At 50.3% G+C, this 26,242-nt stretch overlaps 1 protein-coding gene across 1 annotated transcript; it reads right to left on the bottom strand.

Moving 5' to 3' along the window:
- Positions 1-1,055: 1,055 nt before the first annotated feature.
- Positions 1,056-3,210, bottom strand: CITED4 (Cbp/p300 interacting transactivator with Glu/Asp rich carboxy-terminal domain 4). Its single transcript, XM_035565057.1, has 2 exons — positions 3,020-3,210; positions 1,056-2,940 (listed from the first exon to the last, which is right to left on the bottom strand). Exon 2 carries the CDS (start codon positions 2,926-2,928, stop codon positions 2,314-2,316), a length of 615 nt encoding a protein of 204 aa, XP_035420950.1. The 5' UTR covers positions 2,929-2,940; positions 3,020-3,210; the 3' UTR covers positions 1,056-2,313.
- Positions 3,211-26,242: the final 23,032 nt, after the last annotated feature.

Below are 26,242 nucleotides of genomic sequence, written 5' to 3'. Positions count from 1 at the left end.
TACTGAAGTTGACAGTCCTGCAGCTGTGGGGTGGACACGGTTCCCTGCTTTGTAGCTGTAACACTACAGGCCACAATAGTGTATCACACAGCCTGCTTGCCCCCCAACTACGCCTGACAGCCTAGAACTTGCCTGTTAATTTGGGGGTTCAGCTACTTTTACTTTGAAGAGTAAAACCAGTCACCAACTCCTAGCCACTTAACTACAACCTCTGTGCAAACTCTGTGAAGAGAAAGCAAAGCTCTTCTTTGTCTTAAACAGCCCAAGCAGTTCTCTCTGCACTTGCAACACAAGTCCTGCCATTTACTTTTTGATCAGCTCTCCAGCTTGCACAAGCATAATCACCAACAGCTTTCTACAAGGAGAGGACAAGACTTTAACACTTGCTATTGAGCTGTGCAAGGAACAGGGCCAGGGGACAGTGACAGGCAATCTGACAATCTGAAATGTGGTCAGTTATCTAGCCACTTCAATAACAGCATCCACTGCCCCATCTCTACAAGACAGTAGAATATCCCTGGAATATTCCTGAATTGCAAGAAGACTGGTCAGCAACCCTTTAGAAAGAAAAATCTCAGCTATGGAGGAATAAGACATCCCAAAGGCTGTCTTGAATTTTAGAGCCTTCGTGGTATAGAAAACAGCAGCAGAGATCTCTTAGCATAGCTGCAACCCAGCTGTTAGAGTTGCACTTGGTCTGAGAGAAGCGTAAGGAGTCACCATCCTCTTTTCTGGGCACCTTGGATCAGCCAGGAGTAGGACTGCACAGCTTGCAAGCAGCAGCCACCACGACAGGGCAACCACCATCCACATTGGGAAACTACCCTCAGTACAGAGGAAGAGCATCTCATCCTCCCAGTCACGCTTGAAGGACTGACTTAGTTCAAGCATTAAACTACAAACAACCCTTACAGCTTAGGTGTCAGGTTGCGAACACTAGTGACTGGATTCACAGCCCACTGATGAGAGCAAAAAACAAGAAAACAAACCACTTCTCCCCAGTGCTCAATACTGCACCTGTGCCAGAGACAAGCACTAAACAAATGCACACTGGAGATGTTTCAGCTTTTATTTGCAAATTCATCTGTACATTCTCACTTGGTCGTTGAATGACAGCTGCCAGAAGCTGTCAGCAGCAGGGGGCAGCAGCAACTAGGAGTTAACAGGAGCTTTCCACAGTGCCTGGAAACAAGAGACAGCAGAGGAAACAAAACCCCACTAGCTTTTACATTTAACCTTTTCTGAGTAAGGGAATTAGGAATCAAGTCATCTTTATCACATTCAGAAGGGTGTTGGATTTACACAGCCCTGTGTGTTCAGCATAAAGACCTAGCGTTGAAGTGACTGCCTGAAGAGCAGCTTGCAAACTATCCCAGGCTTTCTTTTTTTGAAGCCAGCATCTTAAAGCTGCAGTACTCTCCATGCATCATTCCCAGCAGTCCCAAATCCAAATAACAAAAGGAGCCCTTTGCAAATAAATAATCATAGGAAAAATAAATAAGATTAGATCTGGAATATACAGTTGCATGGTCTTTATTTGGTTTCAGAGGTGGAAAAAAAGTGGAGCTAGACTGCAGCTTTAAGCCTTATGCCTAAATCAGCCCAAACACTCAGTAAATTTTACAGTTGATTAGCTGTATGGGTCAGAGATCTGAAGTTTCACAGAAATGAACATTCAGGCACCTATGCACACCCTTCCCCAAGGCATAGTTTATTTTTCTCAGCCAGTTAGGAAAAAAAGCTTGCTGGAAGGAAGTGCCCCCTTTCTGAGCTGAACAGACAAGACTGAAGACCTTTTTACTGTCACAGTAAGAAGCCCCAAGAAATATCTAGCCCCACCCATGTTTGCAAGGGGAAACTGTTTCAAACCATGCACCAGGCAGGGAGACAATCCTCTCTCAGGGGTCCTTTAACTTTGCTGGCACCAGAGAATCCTCCAGCAAATCCAGCTACCAGCGGGGATGCCAGCTGCCCATCACTTCCTGTGCTCAAAGCCTAGTTGTGGAAAGTCATAAGTTCATTATTTCTACTAAGCCAGAAATCCTGTTAATGCCATTTAGAGGCAGCTCTACAGCAAGAGCTCTTGATCTGTTCTGTTCGGGGTACACACCCCCTCCCCAGGAACTCCCAAATGAAAAACCACACAGAAGAGAAAAGCAATCCATTGCAAGCCAGTGTCCGATGATTGTCTCTTTGGGGAGGTCAGGAATCCAGGACAGGGCAAGGCATGGGAAGGGAGGAGGATGGCAGGTGGAGAAGGAAGTTACAAACAAACTCAAAACCACTAAGACACAAGGAGGAGCTCAAAACTCCTCAACAGCTGATGGCACTGGGTTGCTGTTTGCTAACAAAGTCTGAAATGAAGTCGAACTCGTTTTGTCCCAAGAACAGCTCTGGCAGCTCCTGAATCCGGTCCAACCCCAGTTCCAGGACAAGGGATGTCAAAACCTCCTCGTCTATGAGATCAGTGTCCATAACATTCAAGGTCAGTGCTGGTGAGGGCATGTGCTGCATGCCTGGGTGCTGGCTTGGCCCCACTCTGTACTGCTGAGCACCAGCTCCCATGGGCCCGTTGCTCATACCCAGTGGGTGACCCTGGTACTGGGTGTTGAGTTTTTGTAGGTGCATGCTAGCCATGAGCTGCTGGGTGCCCACTGGCCCCATATACTGCTGCTGCTGGCTCGGGCCACTGAACATCATTGCATTCTGCATCTGGTGGTGGCTCATCTGTCCGCTGAGGTTGGGTCTCGGCCTCATCGCACCATCCATTCCGGCCCCTCCATACGGCATCATCTGACCGGCTGCGGGTAGCGTCCTCAGCACATGCTGCCCGTGCTGCGGTGGTCCCTGCAGCCCGCTCACACCCATCCGGTAGCTCTGCAGCCCAGCGCCGCCGTGGCTCATGGACATCATCATGTGCTCAGCCATGGCTCCGGGCCCCTGCAAGGCGACGCACGGCTCAGGGCGAGGCTCCCGCGGGCAGCACCGCTCCCCGCTCCCGTCCCAGAAGACTTCTTACCGAGGATCCCGGAGCAACCCCCACCTTCGCCCCGGCTGGTTGGCGGGCACAGCGCCGCCCCGTCCCGGCGAGGCGAGCTGCGGCCTCCCCGCTGCCGCCCCGGGGAGCCGGGCTCTGCCCGCGCGGGTACGCAGCGACCTGGGGCTGCGCAGGGTCCACGCTCCGCCACCGCCCGCTCGACCGCCTCAGCTCGCCGGGCGCGGGGCGCCGCGCTCCGCTCTTATGGAGGCGCGGGCAGGGGCGGGCCGCCCGGCCCGGCCCCCCGCCACCCATTGGAGCGCGGCCCGGGGCCGCCCAGCCCCTGACGGGGCGGGAGGGCAGCGCCGTGGCCGCCGCTGCGGCTGCCGTGGGGCTCCCCGAGCTCCGCCGAGCCGTGCTCGGAGCGCCCCGCGGTCGCGATGTGGCGCGACTTGAGGGAGGGAGGGGGGCCAGCTGCCTCCGGCGTGGAGGGCACCGGAGTTGGCACGTCCCCGCTGCTCGGGTGCCCCCCCCTTTGGATCCGAGGGGCTGGCTCCTTGGGCAGGTTGGGGAGGAAAAGGGTGGGTGGGCTCCAGGGCCGCCAGCCCAGCAGCGCCCAGCGTCCTGCAGGTGCTCTGCTGGGGATTCCTAATCCTTAAGGGGGCCTTAAGGCAAGCTCTGCTCTGAACAGGATGCCAAGATCCAGCCGCGCTGCCTGGTGTTACAGCCCCCACAGGCTGCCATCCTGGTGTCGCGTGTTGATACCAACAAGGGCAGAGGTTGTGGAGTGGCGGGGTGGGAGCATGGGAACAACGGAGTCCCCGGTGGGTGGGACTGGGGAGTCCTCAGCGTGGTGCAGGTGCCACAGTTCCTCCAGGGACCGCAGGCTGCAGAAAACGTGGGTCATCCCTGTTCAATACTGGGCTCATGTGCTTTGGAGTAAGGAGTGGGCCTGGGGTGGCTGTGGAGCCTCAGGCAGGTCATTTCTGTTCCCAGCCCGTGCATGTAGGGAATGGTGGTGCACTCGTGTGAAGCATTAATTTTGAACTGCATTTGCTCGTGTTGTGTTCTCTTGCATTTGACATAGTCCTCACCTGTCTCCTGGGCAGGGACATTGTTTGCCTTTAATATTGCCAACCATGTAAGATCAGCTCTCAGGAGGGAATCACCCCACCGGTGCTTTCCTCTTCCCCAGTGTCCCTCTGACAAAGACTTTCTACCTGATCACGTGGCTGGCTGGGGGTGCAGGGATCCATTTTGGTGGCCGTGCTGTGTTTCTTGTTCGTGTCGAAGGATGTGCATGCAGATGTCTGTTGAGGGTTGCATCACACTGGCCCCTGTGAGTGTGCACCCTGGTGCAGGAGGGTGCCGCCTACTGTGAGAAGGACCCTTGCTTGATGGCAGCTCTGGCTGTGTGGTCAGCAATGGGGTGCTACCACATGGTGCAGCCTTACCAGCCCAGGTGACTGAGGTCAGTTACTTAGCGGCATTGACTAGGTGCGTTGATTACTCTGCCAGCGGTGTCCTCCTAGCAGGTATGCACCAATATTGTCTAAGCAGAGCTACCAGCACATGAATGTTACAAGCAGAGATTTGCTAGTATAACTTTCTGCAGTAGTGTCTTTACCTCGTTAGTGCAGCTTTTAATTGCTGTGTCCCAGTAGAACACACATGCTTGTCCACAGACCCATGTTAGACAAATTATTTTACCATGGACCTACAGTGACACTGGTGCTCTCTACAGGCCATGACACTTTCTAGTAGTGTACAAAAGCACAGTAGTGATTTTTCCCCTTTATTTTTGTGTTCTGAAAGAACCCAGAGAATTCTTTCTTGAAGGTATTAGTGTTGCATGGTTACCCACTTGGAAGGCAGGTGACGGCAAAGTTAAACTTGCTTCCCCAACTTCATTCCACTTTTGTTTGTGTGCTTTCCTGTGCAGCCTTTAACTTCAGTGTTACAGATCATGGCTCAAATAAGAATACAGAACTTTTTAGGAGACTTGGAGCGGGCTGTTGCATTGAGCTAGGTAGCATTTTTGTGTTCTGCATATTCATTATACTCACGGACCCCACTGAGCAGAAGAAAGTGCCAACAAAGCTTTTCAAAGGTTGCTGAAGAGGTTTGTTTTTAACTGCATTATTGGAGAAATGAGGTCTAAGTGTACACTATCATGAAGGGACTGAAGTTAGGCATCTTGGGTGAGTGCCTAATCACACAGCACTGACCTGAAGGGTTACTTGTATAGAATATCTCTGTATCAAAACGCCTTAAAGCAGCAGCAGCTTAGAGCAGATAATGCCTAGAAGCCATCAGCTTGTAGACGTAAGCAGCCAGGAACAGAAAATGTCTTCCCTTACCAGGACAGAGCACAGGGCCATTAACCTCCAGGACATTCTGGGAGCTGCTTTTGTTTGTCACCTTCTGCCTTCTTAAGTGGCTGGGATGAGTTTCAGGTGTTGTTGGTGAGCCTCTAAGTGATGAATCAGTTGTTTAATTGTTTAATGTAATTATGTAATGATTGTTTTTTAACTCTAGAGATTTTGACAAATGCATTTTTAATGCTAATAAACACACGCTCGCGTACATATACCTGTCTGACTGAGAGTTCATATGCAGATGCACACCCAGGTGAGAAGCAAACATGAGGGGAGTGTCTGCCCTCATCTTTGCAATTTTTTCCAGACAAGAAAGCCTCTCTCTCTCTTGGAGGAGTGGTGCAGTGTGGTGTGCAAGTTCTGGTCAGTGGCAGGAATTCCTGTACAAGTGTAACAGGGAGAAGGGGCTCTCTGCATTTGAATTATAGAAGACCCCAAGGGTGGTAAATAGCTCATTCACTTTGGAAACAGGTCGGCAGATGAAAGAGCATGCTTACTGTACATGAAGCATGAAAATCTATTCCCTCTTCACACTGGTTCATGTCCCTTCTCCTTCTGGAAAGAGAAGCCAGATCAGCAACTCATCCAGACTGAAAATAATTTGACCAGAAATGGAGCTTCTGAGATCAGCTGTCTGATCTATCTTGTTACGTTGTCCCCTGGATGTTTCACTGGCATAACCTGTGGTGATTTGAGAGGAACTGAGTGCCTGCAAGGGAAGGGTATGGGTGTGGGAGGCACTGCAGTAGAGAGATGTGCGTCTGCCACACTGCCTGCCTCCTGTGCTCTGTGTCTTGAGGACCTCCCATTCTCTAACCAGCAATATTTTATTTCACAAGGACCAGCACAGACCCGTTTGATGCGCTTCATGCTGCCCAGTAGTCTTTTTGGCGCAGAAGAAGCAGTGTTTCCTTGTCACGCTGAGTTCTCAAGTATGAAGGACCCAAACCACTGCAGCTGTATTTACATGGCACTTCACATGACTTGGTCTAGCCCCAGGTTTGCAATCTCTCCTCCATCTCCCCATGCCCTGCCATCTGTAATGAGTCCATGGACTGACTCGCCTTTCCGGGAAAGCAGATAAACTGCCTGCATATCAGATCCAGCCTGGGGGCTGTCGGTTGGCCATCTCTGCCTTAAAGTCATCACATAAGCCACCTCCAGGAGTGTGTCATTCACGGCTTCCTGAGATGGGACTTCCCCAGTCTGGCTATGCTGGTGTCATCAGCCCTGTGTTATGGAGGGTGGATTACCTGGTCTGGGAATTAATGAGATTGCTGCTCCAGAGGCACTAGTTTGGCTCTGCATGACTCGGAATCTGGAAGTGCCACCTGTGTGTTTGTGTCCCAGGTCAAGGCACCCATGTGGGTGGGCATCAGTTTAGCAATCTGACCACCAGAACATTGCAAAATTTTCTTTTCACTCTTAGGAGGGTGCTTGCAGCCTGTTTTACAGCTAGCTTGTATTACTTGTGGTTTTGCTTATAGAAGATGTTCCCTCCCCATATTTTATCCTTTGTCATCATGCATTGACTGCACAGCTCCAGTGATATCACTGTGGCAATATCTGCATGTCCCCAAAACCCTGGGGACAAGAGGTGGCATGGACAGGAGCTTTTTGTAAGCAGAGACATGAACACTTTTATTTTGCAATGTTTTAAATGTTTTGCATATGTGGCAACTGTTTCTTGCTAATTCCAGTCACTGACCTACAGTCCAAGATCTCTCTCTCTCTCTCTCTCTCTCTCAAAAAGTATGGTTGGGGGTAGAGGTGGGGAGTGGTTAGAAGTAGGATGTAGGAGGTACTGATGGATGGAGACCAGGCAGAGGTTATTTTGTGGAATTTCCTCTGACCAAGCAATTTCCACTATACATTTCATCTTAGAACCCACCCTCTGCTATAGGGTGTAATTTACCTTTGCATGGAGACTGCAGAACAATTTGAGTAACCATGTGAGCCATATATTTGGGTGTCAACAGAAGGATCTGAGGAACCTCATCATTCAAAAATTCTTGGATTGGAGTCTAACTCCATGCTTGGCTCTGCAGAGCTCCTGCAAGTTTCAAAGCAATTGAGGTGTGCAGATAGAAGCTAAAGCAATTTGAAATAATATCTGTTAAGGGCGAAGCTTGTCTTTGAAGGACAAACATCCGGAAGAAGTCCCTTTGCAGTCCCCCACTCACTGAAGGACAAAGAGCAGAAATGTGGAGTGGAAGGCTGGAAATCTGCAGAGGTGTGACCTATGTTGAGATTCATCAGGTAAAACTGTCTCATGCTGCTGTAACTGTAATAAATCAGCTCCACAACAACTTAATTCCTCATCTGAATCACAAAGGATTCCTGAAACATTTTTTTTCCCCCCTAAAGTACAGAGGATGCCAGGCATCGGAATAGCTGCTCCTCTTGCATTCTTTTGGCTTGCAGTACCTCCCATGGGCAAGGCAGTGTGAGGCATGGGTGGTTGACTCTGGCATTTGGGAGGACCTTGGGTTAGACAAAGCCAGATCTGAGTCATGAGAACAAGCACTGAGTTCCCTGAGGTGCAGAAAATGGCGAGGGAACATTGTGTGCAAGAGGGACAGCTATTAAACAGCAAGGCAGTCATAACATCTGCCACGCTTCTCTAATGCAGTCATGAAGGACCATGCAAACAGTTGTGGTGCGCAGCTGCCCACATGCCACTGCCCTACCCTCTGGCCCGTGCACACTGTAGGTTGTCTCTGGAGGGTTACTCATTCCCCTTCTCCCAGCACCTCTGGATGTTCACAGTCACCGAGCATAGCAGCTGATCACCTGTGCAGGATGTCCAATGCCTCTGGGAAGTATTGGAGCTGCTCCCGGCCGTATGCTGTGTGCTGAGCCCAGCTCCCAGGGCTGGGAGCCCCTCAGGATGCTTCCCACAGCTTGGTCTTCCTGGGTGCTCTCAGGAGCAGGGACCAAACATTTGGGTGGCGGCAACCAGCTTCCACCTATCTCTTTCTCCATGAACCTTCTATCCTCACATGACCCCCTGCAATCACGCAAAGATGGCATCTAAATTTTAGGAATTCGAAAAAGGGAGAGTAGGAAGGGTCCCTGAGGAAGATACCAGTAGGAGTGGGTTGCAGCTGCCAGAACAGCTCACCAAGCCATAGCCAGCTCCTTACCAGTGTGACAGCCTCCTGAAGAGAAAGAACAGGCATGAGCCAGGCACAACGTGGCTAAACAGATCTTGCTGGACTTGAGGTGGCCCACATCCCATGTTGCCCACTCACAGTGCCAGAATTTGCTAGCTGTTTTTCCATTTTTGGTGAAAGGATTCCTCATGGTCCAATTCCTACATGGTCTCTCTGGGGGAGCACGTGCACTGCCTCTCCCTGCACTGCCAAGGAGTTAAAAACTTTTCTACTCAACATTTGACTATGTCGGGACATCCAATTTAACGAAACATTCACTCTCAGCTTCTAGAGTTCTCTGTGCCATATCTTGAAAGGATCCTAGTGAATTTCTGCTGCACGTATAGTGCTTTCCAAGCAGATTCATTTATTGGCAATTGGGAGAGGAGAAAGGAATGCTGTGTGCTGTCGTCTTTTGTTTGTAAGGATGATCACAGTGGTTTGAAAAACTCTACTTTGAAGCTGAGAAATCCAGCTGAAGCAATGGTCCTATAAACACTGAACCAGGAGCAAATTCCAATGGAGTTTCTCCAATTTGTCTTTAAGTAACTATGTCAACAAGCAAAGATTTAGAAGTTCAATTAAATATTAAGCTTCTTGACACAGAGTGTAGCTCTGTCTCACAGGAGTTTCTGACAAAAGGGAGTACTGGCCAACAGCAGCTTATTTTAGAGACCTAAAATAAGAGCCTATCTTATCCTAAGGGCTTATTGCTTGTCTCCAGATGGGTCTGATGTTGACAAGCTAGGGGGCAAACACCATTGCCCCAAGCAGGACATGGGGAATCTGACTGCATGAGCTGGGCAAACCCTCCATCCCAAACTGTGGCTGTGTCAGCCATGAAAGAACTATAGTCTCTTAAAAGCACTTTAATTTGAATTCAAACAAGTAGAGATCCGAAGAGAGCATGGTGTGGCTTCTCTCCAGGGCATGGACCATGATGGTCTGGTGGCTAGGCAGCCATGCAGCAGCAACCCAAAATTCCCTCTCCCCACTGTCTATGTGGTAAAGGTTCTTCCAGGAGAGCTGAATGCAGGTGCTACATTATCCTGTGATTCCTCATCTGCATTTAGATAGAAGCACTTTGTAAAAAGCAGAAGGTGTTAGGCAGAGGCTAGCAGTGCAAATGTCCCAAGGAAGGGGGGTGAAGGACAGGCTGCTCCCTGATAGCCCTGCTGGAAGCACGGACTGTGCATGCTGAGAGCAAATGTGTGCAGCTGGTGGCCAGCTCCAGGGAAAGTAGGCTCTCCTTCAACTTGTTGGTTTGGCAGCAAAGATGCTGGGGAGGGGAAGGCTGTGCCTCCACATGGCTCTGCTGCAGATGGTTGGCCTCTCTGTGGCCAGGCGTGTAGGTGGCTCACATGCAAGCTCCCTGCACGTACCCTGGGATGCACGGCTGCCTGTCTGCTCTCATGGCGACACAGGACTGCGCACCGCCAGCAGCATTGCACCCACTAGGGCCGCTAAGTGGTGCAAAGGTCTGAGGCCAGAGCAAGGCACGGGGGGGTTTTGTGCTTCTTCTGAGGTGGCAGATGTAGCCAGGCCAGCGGCTGACCGCCGCATTGGCGTGCTCCAGCCACTGAGCTGGCTGGCCCAGCTTGAAAACAGCTTCTCTTTTTTTTTTTTTTTTTTTTTTCCCTCTGGGCTAATCTTGTTCTGTGGGGGCAGATAACATCGCTGGAATTTTTCTGTTGTTCTCTGTAAGCGCCTCCTGCTTTGGACTTTGGCTGAGACGCACACAACTGAGACATGAGCTTCCTCAATTGCGTTCTCTTGCTTGCTTCCCTCTGGGCCCACAGCACACCCCGTGTGCTGGCTGCTTCCTGCTCCGCTCACTGCTCCATGCTTCCAGCCTAGGGAAGGTGGCAGGGAGGCGAGCCTGGCACAACAAGGTGCCTCCCTGGGCTCACTCCTGCTTTGCTCCTGTGTGCTCTTGGGGTCTGCCTGCAGTGGGGACCGCCAGCACTGCACACCCCAGCCTGGAAATACCAGTAGTGGGGCTGGGGCCAGGCTGCTGGGCCAGAGCAGGGGGCAGGTCTGCCCTCTTCTCACTGATGCCTGCAGAGCCAAGTGTGGGGCTCGGCAACGTCCTGCTCAGCACCCCAGGCTCTTTGCCCTGCAGCTTTGCCCTGCTCTGCTCTCCACTGCACTTGTGCAGTTGTTTTGGGTTCAGACCTGTACCATGGTGGGTGCTGGCTGCATCAGCAGACCCAGCCCCAGTACTGCCGGTGCAGTACCCAGCCCCCAGCCATCCAGCTGCCTCTCCCCACCCTGCCAGGATCCCACTTATCCCTCTTAACCCCATGGAGAGCTCCCTTGTGCGGTCTGCTTTGGCAGCCAGAGCAGAACCCAGCCACCCAGGTGCAGCCTGGACCTGGCCCACGGCTGCTGGGAGCTGCTGGGAGCTGCTGGGAGCTGCTGGGAGCTGCTGGGAGCAGGCAGCCTGCCAGACCGGTTTGCCGGCACAGACTCCGATGTGGTACCGGGACGTGCTGTGCACGTCACAGGCTCCTGCCCCAGCTGCACGTCGCCACTCACCTCCTCCCTGTGCTGTCACCCCTCCCAGCTCAGCCCATGGCTTGCTGCAGCCAAAGGAGCTGAGGGCAATGCCGGCTCAGGTCTCTGTGGAACAGAGCCTTGTTCCACCAACCCTCACCTTCTGCTGGCCACAGGCTGGGCCATCAGCCTTGCAGAGACCTCGCTGGTGCTCTCTTGGTGTTTTCTGTTCCTATCCTTCTTTTCTACCTTGAAGTCTTTCAGGTTTCCTGTCAGCTGGTGTTTGTGGTCCATGGACTGCAAGCTGGTGCACCAAGCCAGCTCTGGTGACAAACGAACGGTCCACGTGTAATAACGTGGAGATCTGTTCTTGCACAGTTCCTTCAGTCCCATGATGTTCCTGCCCAGGTTCCCCAGTGTGTCCCATTCCCTGTGCAAGGAAAGCCAAAACACTAATGCCCTCTCATGCCAGGAACCCACGGGTCTGCTTCAGGTTAAGAAACTGCCTAGCCCAAGGCCTAGCTCTCCCTTTGTGTTTGTGCTCATGTGGCCTCTCTGGACGTCTTGGTCTGATTTCCCTCAGGCGGTATCTGTAGCATGGAGCAGCACTTCATTTCTCTGTCAATAAGCCTGTTGAGTTAGGGCTCTCGTTTCAAGGCTGTGTCTTCTCTGGACCCCGTCTAAAGCCCTTTCCCTCTGTCAGTTCCTCCCAGGATCATCCTAGCAGGATCTGGTGTGTGGCAGTGGGAGCACTGGAGCCGGGCATCAGTGGGGCCTCCCCAGATGACTCCCTAAATACCCCTTGCTCCTGCAGGGCACAGCTTGCAGTTGTCCTTTGGGGCATGAAGTCAGAGACATTTAGGTTATTTCTTCTTATCTCTTAGTGCCTGCATTGCTGCTGTCTTCAGGCAGATTAGCTGCTAGTGGTTTCTCTGGCCTGCTGAAGTTGCTTCATGCAACTGTCTTGCATCTGGAGGTTTGGGCAGTCAGGGACTCAGTGGTGAGTCTCTGGAGGGGGGCTGTAGCGTGGTGTTTCTTGCATTACCATCAGAAGTAGCTGTTGCCATTTATCTGCCCTCTCTTCCCTTCATGTTATGCAACCTGTTTTTCAAATAGCAGTGGTTGTTTTCCCTGGGTTGATGTAGCAATGGTGCTTTTCCTGGTATTTCCAGACCCTCATGGCTCTGACGGTACTTCCCCTGCCCCACTCCTGCCCCATCTTATGCCCTGGAGTGCATTAGGATGCTCAAGTGCTATTTCACCTACTAAGCAGTCTGAGCATAGACTGTAATGAGGGCTGTGATGAGCCTGGTGAGGAGGCAGAAGCCTTGGTAAGATATGAGGTTGCCGGTGGGTTGGGTGCCCAGCTGCTCCGGTTTGCAAGGCCAGCAGAGGAACAGGGTGCGTGACTCGGGACAACCGAAAGTTTTGTTCTGGAAGAGCTGCTTGGGATTCAGGTCACCGGGACCTGTTTCTCAGGTTCCTATTTTTGTTATTTATCAGCTCAGTATTCCTGAAAACAAATCGTGTTGTTGTCAGCTAATTGGCAGCACATGGTGACAGAGTGTGGAGGTGTCCTGTGAGAGTGCACTGTGTGTTTATGTATCTGGATTTCGGCTTTGACATGCCCACTAGTACAATCAACTACACCAGCAGGAGATACTTATCTTAGGCTGTGCCACTGGGGAACAGCCCCTGTACTGTGTGGGGACACGCTTTCAGATCAGCCTCCTCCAAAGGCAGGGCAGAACATCACAGCCATTGCAGTCAGATAAGATGTCAGGCTGTGCAACACGTGGCTTTGTACGTGGAGGATTGTCAGTGATTGGTGCCTGTTGGCTGAGCTCACAGCAGGCAGTGGCTTTTCCAGGCTTTGGAGATAAGCCTCTGGGGTTTGGTCCTAAAGCCAGATCCCCTTCTATGTCAGGGAATGAACCAGGAAGCTCTGCTGAGCCCTGGCTCGGGCTGTGGACTGATGAGAGCCACTGGGTCGGTAAGGACAGGACAGAGCTGTATGCATGAGTCACTGCTGTGTGAGGGCTGAGAAACTGCTGGTTACATAAAGAAGGGAAAGATCTGACAACAGACTGCTACAGGGGCCCTTGTCACAGCCTGAACCACCTGGGGAGGCTATTGACACCTCTGGGGAGAAGATACCTGCAGTGGCCATTGCTGTTTCCTTAGTCTGTGACATCTTCCTGGATCTGGATGGGACATTTCTACTCAGGCCATGCTTCAGCAGAAAAAACTGCTAGCTAAGCCAGGGATTTTGCTGATATGTATTTTTTTGTTTAATGGAAAAACTTCTGCATGAAAAAGTTTATTTTATTTTGAGCAAATAAACCACAACAAAAAAAGTTCTCACATCATCCATTCTCCTTTTTATCGTAGTAAAAGCTTACAGGGAGCAATACCTCTTTCTGATCTCAAAAACAGAGAAAACATCTGTTGGTATTTGTGGTGAAAGAACCATTGCTGTACATATCTCATGGAGCAGCTGTCCTGCTGCTACCTGCTTGGATTTTAGCAATCTTGTTGTGTCACCGGCAGGGCAGTCAGTAGGCTCTAACAGCACTACTGGTCTGGTACAGTGGACATGTGCCAGGTGCCCGGAGGCTGGCCAAAGCAGTGGGGCTTGTGGCCAGAGGATGCCCAGTTTTCATGTGGATATGTTTTCTTCTTACATGAAGAAAATGGACTGGATGCATAACTGAGTTTTATCAATTAATTGGGAATAATCTGAGAAGAAGATGTGATAGCCTAAAATGCATATTTTTGGCCAATATCTACTGAAATCCATGGGAGCTATTGGCACATGTAATGTTAGGAAAACAGTTGCTGCTGCTGTTGTCAGGATTAAAATGCAATTGCCCTTTTTGGGAACACTGATTGCTGAAGGCATCTGTTGTGTAAGGGACAAGCTGGTGAAAGTAGCAGAGTGCCAGGCGGAGGGAGAAACCCTCCCGTATGCCACTGGCCATGCTGTGTGCATTTGAGAGGCATTTTTAGTTCTTTGCTCAGCATTGTGTTCCCTCAGTCTGGGCTCCAGGAAAGGTGGTGTTGAGATAGTCAGTGCTTGTGGGCATGGGGTGGGCTACAGCAGAGGTGGGAACAGCTGGTACAAAGCAGTGCAAGGAGGTCCCTGCCTCGATGCTGGATGCAGAACTTGGAGTCACGGTATGGAGTGAAGAAAAGGAGAATGGAAGCCAGACTCTGTGGCAAACCTCCTGTCTGGGAGACCTATTTGGCTGGCATCCTATGGGGAAGCTGCAGAGAGTCATGGGTGCCCGGTCACATAGAAGCTACAGCAGCACCCAAGGCAGCGCTTGGTGCCTTGGAAGACCTGAAAGCATCCCTCCTTCCTGCCCTTTACCACCTGCCCTGTCTCTCACTGCTGCTGAGTCTTGCACACAGGGTTCATGCACAGCCTGTGTGGGATCATCTAAAGGGAGGCGCCTGAGTCTCTCTATGGATCTAGTGGCTGTGGAGACATGAGGCAGGGTCACTAGTACTCCGGCACCCTTTAAAGATATAATTTCCTGATACAAGGCAAGGTCTGAGAGGGTAACTGGGCTCTGCAGCCTGAAATGAATTTAGAGAAAAGATTAGGGTCTGAAATGGGAATCTGTCTTAGAAAACCACAGCCCCTTGTGAGGTGCCAGCGTGAGGCTGGGTGACAGGTCTGCATGGTTACAGATACCTTCACCTGAGACAGTAGTGGAGGCCCTGGGGGATATTTAGGTCACCACAACTCCATCTGTGTCCCAGTATGGGTGCCTGTGGCTTGCTCATGCTCTTCGTTACAGCTGCACTGTGAAGGCATTCCCATCTCTTGGGCTGAGCTAGTTGTGTTAGTGTTGTCCTGAGAAAATGAATGCATTTTTGCAGGCAGCTGAATCATTTTCGCTCTGGGGTTATCTGCTGTTTTAGGGAGGGGTCCAGTGAGTGCTGGAGTTGGCACTAGGTAAGCAGGGAGGAAGGGGGTTGGTATGGGAAGGAAGATTTCCTTCTTGCTGTGTGTATGTGGCATTAATTTGGCCCACTGTATCTCATGAAATGCACCCTCAACCTTGAATAGCAATTTGCACCAGCTCTCAACCCCCCAGTCTGATTGCACTGCAGTCAACTGCTAGCTGTCCTTTGGCCACAAGAACCCCAAGGCAAAGGTCCAAAGGGCCCTGTGCTGGGACCCCTGGAGCTGGCTCCCCAAAGGCTAAGCAGAGAGGAGCACCAGGCTGCTGGGACCAGGGTGAGAACAAACAAGCTAGAGCCAAACTGCAGCCAGCGCAGTACAGCCCAGATGGTCCCTGAGCTCCCTTCTGGGCATTTTCAGCTGGAGATTGTCTACTGAAAAGGTGCTGGGTTTGGACTCAAGAAGTCTGGAAAGGTCCAATATGGACATGAGGCCTTCAAGTAGCCCATGAGGGCACAGATATGCTGTTGATCTTGCCACCTGAAGAGCTGATCCGTGTTGCACATATTTCCCCAGCATTATCCCCAGTTAAGATTACCTTTCCCAAAGTTCTATGAGCAGCTGCAGTTTTCCTTTCTGAGGTGTAGGGAGTAGCTGACACCCTTAGCACATAGACTTTGCGGACACTCCTGGAATGATCACTCTTTGCTGTAGATCGCATGTTTCATGATACACATGTTTCATGGTTTCATCTAGATCTTGGTGTGTTTCATAGTCTCCATTTCTTGGTCACTGGGGAATGCTTTTAAGCCTTTGGTGGGGTAACCCAGTGTCACTGCTCAGGAACGCGGCAGGTGCTGCTTGTGTTTTGGACTAGCCTGTACAGTATTTGGGTCCCTGAAATTTGGGTATGTGTGACAGCTGGGCCACATCATGCTCGGGAAAGTGAAGGCAATGCAGTTGAGGGGGATCCTGCACTGGTAGCCCTTATAGCTGAACGCCTTTGCTGCTCCTGTGTGGCTGGGCAGGCAACAAGCACCCACTCAGCTGTTCTCCCCAGGACAATTGCTTCAAGATGCTCCACTTGGGGAGCAGTGAAGTCTGGCTGGATCCTGAGCAGGTTGGAGGGCTCTGGCCAAAGCACTGTATTAGAACAAAGTTGGTCCAAATGATTCAGGTCAAGGCCTGATCCAATTTCAAAGGTGGAAAAGATGGTGGGGGACAAGTGAACAGCATCTGAAATACACAGGGGTGTCCTTGTGTCAGCATCATGTGTCAGGCATGGCTCATGGAAGAGGCCTAGAGACATTTGTATCCATGCGCACTGCCTGAAAGACAAGGGAAGGTGTGGACCATCCATCTGTGATGATGTCTGTGTGTCTATGCTGCTCACAGGGGCTTCCCACACTTGCTATCACAGCAGGACTGGAAGTGTAGGTCTCACAAGTGGCCTCTGCAGTGGCAGCTTCTTACAAGCCTGTAAGTCACTCAGCTCCACAAACTTTGCTGTGGCATCATGGCCTTGTCTGTGGTATCCTCTCCCTGAGCCAGCAGGCTCTGGGCCAGAAGGTCGTCACTGGCTCTGTTCTGAGGGGCATGAAGATTTCTCAGGACCTCCTGTCTGAGAGGCAGCTGTGTGATGCTCAGTCAGGTGGTGGCACGGACAGGGCTGCCCTGTGTGGAGCTGGCTTTGTCCATAGGCTCCAGTGGTGAGGCTTTGGTGATAAGAAAGTGGTGCACTTGCAGATGACCTTCAAAACAACACGAGTGTCCTGCAAGTCTGGCGTAGGCATACAGGTCAGGTTGTCCCATGCCATATTACCAACGTGGGTGCTAAAAGCCTGGGGAGACTCAGATTCTGTTGTGCAAAATGTCGGCCTTCCTCTTCAGTACTGAAAGGTCCCAGGTTTCTCAGCCCCTCCTCATATGAAAGATGATCCAGTCCTTACGTCATTTTTGCGGGCTTGCACCTCAGTGCAGGAGCAGTACTGGAACAGTGGCCCTGCTTCAGTAAATCCATGTCTTCTGTGTATTGCAATATGCACAGTGCTCGCTAGGCGCTGCTTCTCTGAGACATTCTTGAGATCTCCTTGAGCTTCCAAGCACTTTGTCTTCTTGTGGGGAACTTCTTGGTGTGTTCTGCTGCTGACATCTTCCTGTTACATTTTCAACCTGCGTTACATTTTTGGACCCACCATGGGTGCACCAAACACTGAGAGAGCTCGGGTCTGCCTGCACTGGGGCAGACCTGAACTGCTGCAACTATCTGTGCAATGGGTGAGCAAAGCATTACACATGGAAATGGGGGAAGGGAAGAAATGTGGCTGTCGCCTGCTGGCTACTGTTGTGGGGTTAAAAGTACAAGCAAGTTTTGAAGTTGGTGACAGGAAGGAGCAGGAAGAGATGTGAGGGGTTATAAATATCCGACTCTCAGGAGGCAAAGTAATGAGATACTAATTTCCATGAACAAGCTCTTGGAGTGTGATACCCTTTTCCCTCTCTTGTGTGGTTGTGCTCCAGATAACAGAAACCACTGCTGATTTCCTGGACTCACTGTCTTTGTCATAAAACTTCCCAACAGCAGCAGTTTATAAATAAAGCTTAGAGAAAAAAAAAAAAAAGCTGCTATTCTGAGAAGCAATGAAACCAGCAGCTTTCCCAGCTCAGCACTTCAGTTCTAGTTCACAAGAAACTCAAGCCACTCCAGACAGAAAGCTGTGCTTTCATGAATAGGAAAGGAAAGTGGGACTGGCCTGTAAAGGAGGCAGCGGAATTGTGGCCTCAGGACCTGCAGAGAGGCAGGGTCCTTGTTCCAGGGCTGCCTCCCTCCTCTGCTTCTGCTGACTGCATGCTGTGCTTATGTCTTCCTCACAAGCTTCACCAGGGAACTTACCTGCTTCCTGGGAAAAGCCCACAGATCGAGCTACCCGCTAGACCTGCTGCTCCAGAAAACACACTGCTGCTTATTCACTCTGCTTTGTGCAACCTGGGACCTTTCAAGGCCCTAGGCTATACACTATTATCAATGTGTATTACTCCACCTGGCACCACGTTGTGGCCACGTCTTCACGTTTCAAAGGAAAACAACAAGACAGCAGGAGCTGAACTGAATGCAGGGATGTCTGCTACATGCCTTTGTAGAGTTGACCACAGGGTCAAACCTGTACTGGGATTTCTGGATGCTGCTGCACCTTCCCTATGGTGGGATATGAATCTAACAGGGTATGAGTCTAACAGGGTTAGCTAAGAGCTGCAGTGCTGAACACCCACAAATGTGAGTGGTGAAGTTTGGCTAACTGTGGTCCTGGCACACCAGAGCAGATCTAACAGAGTGGCTGTGAACAGTGAAGTCCTAGGGGAGCATTTTCGTGGAGCTCCAGCACTTCAGGAAAGAAGTGAAGCAACTAGAGAGTGTTTGAGATGAGAAAACACCAGCAGAAACCTGGTAACTGGGTGTGCTGGGAGGTTTATCCTGGAGAAGGGACAACCGATGCAGGCAGGAGAACAGTCTTCAAATACAAGGTCTGTTGTGAAGGTGAAGGGCGTATCTCTCTGCCATGTCCATAGTGCCCAGCAGATGACCAAGAATCTTCAACTGCAGGAAGGAGGATTCACATTAGAGCCAAGAAAGATCTTCCATCTGAAGACAACTCTTCATCTTGTAAGAGTTTTAAAATAGGAGAATGCAAGTGTAGCTGAGCTACCTGGGGTTGGAGACCTGTCTTTGCCCAAGGTCTCTTCTTGTCCCAAGGGGATGCCAAGTCCAGCCTATGAGCTTATGTACTCCGGAAACTAAGGTCTGTTGGAAAAAGAAGGAAATGAGGCCCACAGGACCATGCTGAGTTTCCAGCGTGGAACATCTGCACTTTTCTGCTTAGTCTGGAAGTTTTACCGTTCAGGGCAAAAGAGGACAAAACACCAAGCTGCCTGCTACCATATGGAGCACTAGGCATCCTGTGGGACTTTTCTCCAGGGCAGAGTAAATCACTCTGCACAAATAGCTGTGCAGCCTGCGACTTGTCAGTATTTGCACTCTAACAAAGCCATATATCTTGGTGGTTCCTGCTGTCAGGGCCTCACGCTGCTGCACCTTGGTAGAAGTTGTCTGGCTCATGGACCTTGCCACAGACAGAGGCTTTGGGTTTCCACAGGAGAAGACTTCAGGTGCAGAGGCTTTTGCCGAAAGCACAGTGAGGCCCAGGCAGTCTGGGACACAGTTTTATGCTGTAGACTTCCAGGCACAGAGTGTAATAGGGAGCAGAGCCATCTCTCTTGGAAAGCAAATCACCCCCATCCCATCTCCACCCCTGCATATCCAGAGAGGAGCAAAGCCTGGCAGAGTTCCACCTAGCAGCAAAATGGCCCCTTCTCTTGGTGCAAGAACAGATGATTTCCTAAAAGTCGCCAGCTCCGGCTGTGCAATCTTTGGGCTTTTGCAAGCTACAGTATTGGCAGAACAAGCAGTTAAACAAATACTATCTTCTACTGTAACGTTTGTTATTGTAGGCCACAAACCGCAGGCTGCTTGGCCTGACTCCAGGAGAGAGACCTGCATAAATATTCCCATGTTAGCAGTTATCTTCAAGATGCAGCCAGAGCTTGGGTCTTTCCCAGAAAGCATGGAGAGATAATAGTTTACAGGCAAAGGCAGATCATCCCAGCTCACTGCCAGCAGAAGATGGGGCCATGGAAAGCTGCTCCCTGGGCTCAAGGGTTTTCACTTCAGCTTCCAAACCCAAGAAAGATTTTTCAGGCAACACAGATGCATGGAGAGAGGGGCAACAGGCTAAACGAGGGTGTATGGTGTATTTGCTGGTAGCCCCTGTGGGCTCAGTTTTAAGGAGTGACAGTAGTAAAATGGCAAAATCCGTGTGGGTTTTGAATTCTTTCACATCAATAACTTTTCCCACGTTCTCTGCTGGAATATTGGAACTTGGCTCATTACAGCCAAGACACCGTGTTCTGCTAATCTAAAAAAAGGTCCTAAATATGCAGCTTTAGCAAAGATTTCATACATTATGCCTATAAACTAAAATGCTGTTTGGTGTAAGTCCTTCTAGGTTACCTTGTTTATGCCCCTGACACTGCATAGAAAGGGAGATGGGATGGGATGGGATAAATGGTTAGAGAGCATGTGGACTTAGTCATCTGCTAGCTCCTTTCTCTGCAGCAAAATGAGATGCTGAGACCTCAGGGCTTCCTTTGCTTGTGCTTTCAGAGGCATGCATGCAGCCCTGGATGCTCTCCTTGAGATAATGGCCACTCTTTGTGAATGACCATTCATAACAACTGAGGAGGAAGTACTCAGACAGTGCAGATAACCGAGGATGGCTCAGATTCAAGTGCGCTGGGCCCATGCAGAAGGTTGTCCAGCTTTGCCATGCCTCCATGCTGCTGAAGGTATATAATGATTAAGCATGCAACTCCTTATCATGCTTTAGTGGCCCTGTGGCAGCGATGTCAGAATTGCATATGTAGTTTAAGGCAAGATGCCCCAGTGCTCAGCAGTTACCCAGATCCTCACAGATTGAGCATTTTGTAACATGGGAATAGAAACCCTGTCCTGCCTTGAAGAGATACTACAGCAATAGAAGTACTGATGGTTGTGTGAAGATCCAGCTGCTGCTGGCGCAGAGGAGGGTGCAGGTCTCTGAGCAGTGTGCTTTCTGCTGTGCCCTTGCAGTGCAGGGCTGAGTGCTGTGATTGTGTCACACTTTCCCGCTGCCCTCCGCAGGAAACATGTTATGAAAGAATCAAGCCGTTATAGTTGTGTTCATTTGGCTGGCACTCAGGTTGCATCATTTTTTTGTTCCTGATTCCTTTCCTGCTTAAAAAATAACTTTTTTTTTTTTTTTCTCTCTCTCTTTCTCTCTCATCTCTGCTGATCCTATGAATGTATTTCCTCCCCAGACACGTGGCCAGTAACCAGTTCTGGGCTCAAACACAACTGAAAGCTGCATGTAAACAAAGTTGAAGACTGCAACCCTCCAGAAATGAAACTGCTTGGACCTGGCCTGATGAGCTTTTAGTCTGCTCTGGTTTCATGTGAGCATGGGAGGCTGTTGCAGTTGTCCACTGAACCAATAGCACCTCTATAGAACTGGCAGTGCTGTACTTATTTGTGTTAGACACCCAAAATCAGCTCTGTGGCCCCTCCAAAATGCCTGTGGGTGGGTAGTGAGTGCTGCACCAAGTCTTGCTGTGTCCATGCTTCTTGTATGCAGGCCTGTATGCTCTCTGTCTGCCTGCAGCACCAGGAGGCAGCTGCACTGCCCAAGCTCTAGTGGCTGGAAATGCTGAAGAAAAAACATGGGATGAATGATGATCCCTCAAAGCAAAGCCTGGCTGGCCTCTGCAGGGCACAGGCATAGCTCTGGAGCAAATCTCTGGCTAAGCCTCCCTCTGCTCTGCTCACTCTGCTCTGCCCTGGAAGGCAGAGGGGCTGGATCAGGGCACCACCCTGGTATATGAAAGGGAAGGAGCAGATGGTGTCAATGGATCCATGAGAGTTGGGATAAGTGAGCAAATGGTCTTAAACAACACAGTCATGACAGCTGCATACAGAGACTATTACTAAATGCCAGGTCTCAGTCAATCCTGCTGACTTTTTGGGAGTTATTCCTGCCATGGGAGTGGAAGATAGAGTTTTCTTCCTTTATCCCATCTGTTCCACAGCAAAAAACTTGAAAGCCATGCAGGCCAGATAGTACCCTTAAATTAAATATCTTCACCTTTATCATTGGCTTTAGATGTCATTTGCAGAGTAAATTCAAGCCTTGGTCACTGCCTTGGTCACTGCACTGCTGCACAGGGATTGCTGTTGCTGTCTCTCCTGGGGATGATGTGTGTAGAGCTTCCTCCGACTGCATACTCTCCTTAGAGCTGTGCTGCAGCAGAGCTGAAACATGGGATGAATCGACAAAGAGAATTTTTCTGGACAACTGAATTTTCAAACACAGTGTGTTTGCTAAACATGAGAGCCATGTCTTCCAGAAATGGTTCTGATTTAGGTGGAACAGCTCCATGAGACATGAAGGCCCATGGCTGTGGTGGATACAGTCCGTGCTGCAGGACTTTGTGTTACCACTTCGGTTAACCCTAGAAGTGAAGTTAGCTTTAACTGGCAGCTGGCAGCCGGGATCAGTGCCATTTCTGGCCAGTGAAAGGTGATCCCAGGCTCTGATGAAGACCTACCACTTGGAGGACAGTTTCCCACTTCCCCAGATCCCAATCGCTAACAGTTGCTCAGGGTTGATGGGGACCTGCTTCTAGACAACGAATGTGTGCGTTCAGGCCATTTCCAGCCTTGCTGGAAGAGCCACTTCCATGTTTATGGTGGAGGAACAAGAAATAAGTGGTCTGCCTCCTCTGCTGGGGATGTAGCCAATGGCCTATTTTCCTGTGGCTGAGAAGACAATTGGTGACATGCTTTTTAGGCATCAGCAGCCCTTCTTGACACAGAATCAGCACAGCAAGCCACAACTGGGTCACCTCAAGGCTGATTTGCAGGCCTCTTCTTCATGAGTGTTACCCTTGGGATGGATGCGGCAGTTCCTCCAAGCTGCTCTGAGCACGTCCAGGCTGGGCTCCGTGTGGCCCCAACATCTGGCGAAAGGTAGGAAATGTTCACTGTGTACTTCTCCCATTCGAGGAGAGGTTTGCTAGGCAAGTTTTGCCAGCAGTAGGGATGAGAGGGATGATTTGTGGTGAAGTGCCAAGGAGATCATCACCTTTTGTGTTTTATAGGTTGCTCAGAGGTCTAAGTGCGGCACACCGCTAAGGGTGAGGGTACCTCCAGGCCAGTTGGAATTGAACTGAAACATTTCTGGGCTTGGAAATGGACTTATGTTAGGGCCAGAACTGGGACATATACAAATCTACCAGGAAATCACAGAATCGAGGCCAAGTGAAGCAGAATTCATTCAGGAGATAGAAGTTCAGAGTTAAATTGAACCTGTTTTAGTGCTGTTTTGAAGTGAAACAATTCTATGTTCCCCTTTAAGTGATGTTTTGCAATCTCAGTATTTTCCTGTTTTATGTGAGAGTAAGAAATCACTTAAAATTCAGAATAGAAGCAAAAACTTGGAAATACTTAAAATAATGAATGCATTTTTTTTCCATGTCTTTTAGCCTGGTAGAGACCAAAGACAAATTCTGACATCCTGGAATTCCTCATGGAAGGGATCTTTGCACTCTGCATGGCTTCCCTACAGCCCAGAATGCATTTGTCCAAAACTTTCTCTGACTGTTCTGCTGGTCTTTACCCTATGCAGAGCAGCAGGTTTTGTCCCTCCCTCCTCTGAAGCACTGCTCTCTGCATCTTCATGTTTGCTTTCCTTCTTCAGTTCATCTGTCTGGATGGGGAGCAGCTGCTTTGATCACAAAGAGCAGAGGAGAAGAGTGGAGAAAGCTGGAGGAGGGAGGAAGAGTGACTGGGTGGTGGTAGAGAGATGGAAGGAGACAAGTGAGGAGGCAGCAGCAGAGAAGAGCAGAAATAGTCCTGGGAAAGGCTCCTCATCCAGTCTCTACAGGGGACGTGGTTCTACAGCCTCCTCCCCAGAACATGTGTGTCCAGGAGTGGACTGAGAACATCTCCCACTTCCAGTGCAGCCCTGGGTGCACGTAGGTTGTTTGTGACTGAATGTAGGTTTTTCCCCGAGTTTGTGCAAGATGCTCTCAGAGAGATCTATAAATACCGCAGTGCTTCCTGTGTGGCTCTGCGAGGAGGAAGCTGCTTCCCCAGCAGGGGAAGGAGGCAGCGAGCGTCCCTGTGGGTGCAGGCAGCTGTGCGTGTCGGGGAGCAGGGAGGGAGGGCCTTGGGCAAGAGCCCCCCTCTTCCTGAGGTGGGACGGGGTGCTCTCATCCAGCCTGGGTGGCAGAGCCAGCATCAGGCAGGGCCAAGCCCTGTTGCTCTGTATCAGACTGGACAGAGCTTTGGTGTCTCTAGAAAGAAGCACATGGGGAAGTCCTGGTGGGATTTCTGGGGCCAAGGCAGGATGAGGAGTGTGCGGTGCATTCAGAGTCTTGTGCTAGGAACCAGTGGTCCTGGAGCAGACAGACCCAGCCCCTTTGTGAATGAGGTCTGCCTGGTGAGGGAATGCTGCTTTGACTGATGCAGGAGGTGATGCTCCTGGAGAGGAGTCTTGGAGCGGGTCCAATGTGTTTGCACCCAGTGAGATCTCTAGAAAGGTGAGCAGAAAGGGCCACGTCTCATTCCACCATCACTCCCCTGTCTCTGCTGCCCAGCTCCTGCCCACAGCCCCCAGGACAGCAGAGCTCTCATGACAGAATGGAAGATATGTCAGGGATGATTGTACAAGTAGGACTGTACAACCCACAAGTAGGTGAAGTACTTGGTGAGGCACCTGCAGGACGTCCAGAGCTCTCCCCAGTAGGCTCCATGACTGCTGTAAGGTCTCTGGGGTTACCTAGCAGCATGGGGACTCCAACCAATCTCTGGACTCTCTCTGAGTTCTCCTGTGGCTGCTTCCAGTACCTAGCATCCTCTCTTTGGCTTTCCAAATCTATTTCTTTAGCGATTTCTCTGGTGAGGGATGTAGGTACATAAACGTCCATTGGGGAAGTGGGGGGAAATGGACTGTGCCCAGGTGATGAGCCCTACTTTCCCAGCGATCGCAGCTGGAATTGGGGAGGTTTATTCACTTGGAAATGCATGTGGGTCACATCGAATTGATTTGTAACCTTAGGCCGCAATTGCCAGGAGTTTCAACTGAACATGAAGCATGGGCAGACTGGGCACTGTTCATAGGAGCAGGTGAGGAGAGACATACTCTGCCCCTGCTTTCTCCGCCAAGGACCTTTTTGGGGACTGAGTCCTCACGTCCATGGTCCGAGCTGCAGAAAGCAGGAGACGGGAGGCTGAGCTCTCTCAAGGCCTGCTGATGATCTTATTTCACTTTGTGGAACATGCATAATATTCAATGAAACAAAGAGACAGTGCCTGTTTCTGGGTGACTAGAGGGGTGAGGTGAGTACGCTCTGGTGGGTCCTTAGGAGGACAGTTGTGCACAGAGAGGGAAGGGACTTGCACCTTTGATTCCACCTCTGTTTTGTGTCCGCCTTGCAAAGGGACTTGGCTACCCTTGCCAAGAGACCACAGACCTTGCCACAGACCATAATTTTTGGGGGGAATGGAAACCATTCCTCAAGCTTCCTTGCAACTTTGCAAGCAGCCCAGCCACAGAACTGCACCTGCACCTGCATCTCTGTGGGTTCACTGCCCTCCTTCCTTCACCCTTCTGTCTGCTTTTCCTTTCAGATTCCTTTCCCTCCCCTTCATCTCCCACAGCCAGTGAAGATCTGCCTGGTTCATTTGAGGCCACCACAAGAAACAATTTTTTTTGCACTCTTATAATACCCCATGCCTTTGCAATATTTCTCAACAACGTTTTGTTCCAAATGAGCAGTGTTGCAGCTTGGGAAAGTGATAAAATCCCTACACCTGACAGCAGCTATGAGGGACTTGTCTGTTTGGGTTGCTCTCTCACATTTTTGGCAGATCTGGAAACCTTGGGTGGTATGGAGCAATGGGTGGTTTGTAGAATCACTGAAGTGCTGCTGGAGGGATGTTTGGAGGTCTCCAGGCATGGACTCACCAACACCAAGTATGGCAGATAATAACTTTCCTCAACCAGCTCAGCCTTGTTCAGCTACTGCACTCTAGCTTGTGGTTTGCTGTGTGTGTGAGTGCTCACTGCTGGTTTCTGCTGTGTAAGGCAGAGCCTGAATCAGAAGGAAGCAGCAAGCCAATGTTGCATATCATTTTGTGAGGAACTTGCCTGAGGTTTTGCATTTGGGAAGCCCCAGGGCTCATACTGAAAACAAAATCGGTACTCATGCAAGTTCTTGTCCCTGAGGAAGCTCTATCCATGGGAGATGCCAAACAGAATCTCAGCTGCCACTTAGGAAAAAGAGTCTTGTGTAGAGACACTCAGATTTTTCAGACTCAGACATAGAGAAAAAAGCATACCAACCTAGTTTGCCCTATGATTTTTAACAATTATGCTTTAAAATGATCATTAAAATGTTCTTTAAGCCAATTTGATGTTATGGGAGACTTCAGATTTTTGTTTGGCTGTGAGTGGCAGCACTGTGTTTGCAGTTAAAAACCAAACTGCCCTGGGGCTAAAGATCAGGAGAGGCAGGGGGTGGGGGTGGGGGTGGAGGTGGGAATTGATAGTTTTTTAGTGGAAAATCTGCCAAAATTGATGTGTGTCTGCAGAGTGTTCCTAAATTATAGATACTGCATTTCCTAAGACAAGTGCACGGGGAGAACTAGCACATACAGAAAAAGCTCTTCTGT

This window comes from Cygnus atratus, chromosome 23 (genome assembly GCF_013377495.2).
Source record: "Cygnus atratus isolate AKBS03 ecotype Queensland, Australia chromosome 23, CAtr_DNAZoo_HiC_assembly, whole genome shotgun sequence".
Lineage (NCBI taxonomy): Eukaryota > Metazoa > Chordata > Aves > Anseriformes > Anatidae > Cygnus > Cygnus atratus.
Note: the sequence above shows the minus strand (reverse complement) of the source record. Positions and strands in the feature narration are given on the sequence as shown.

Coding starts and splice junctions, on each gene's coding strand:
- CITED4 (XM_035565057.1), bottom strand. CDS start 2,928: ATGGCTGAGCACATGATGATGTCCATGAGCCACGGCGGCGCTGGGCTG.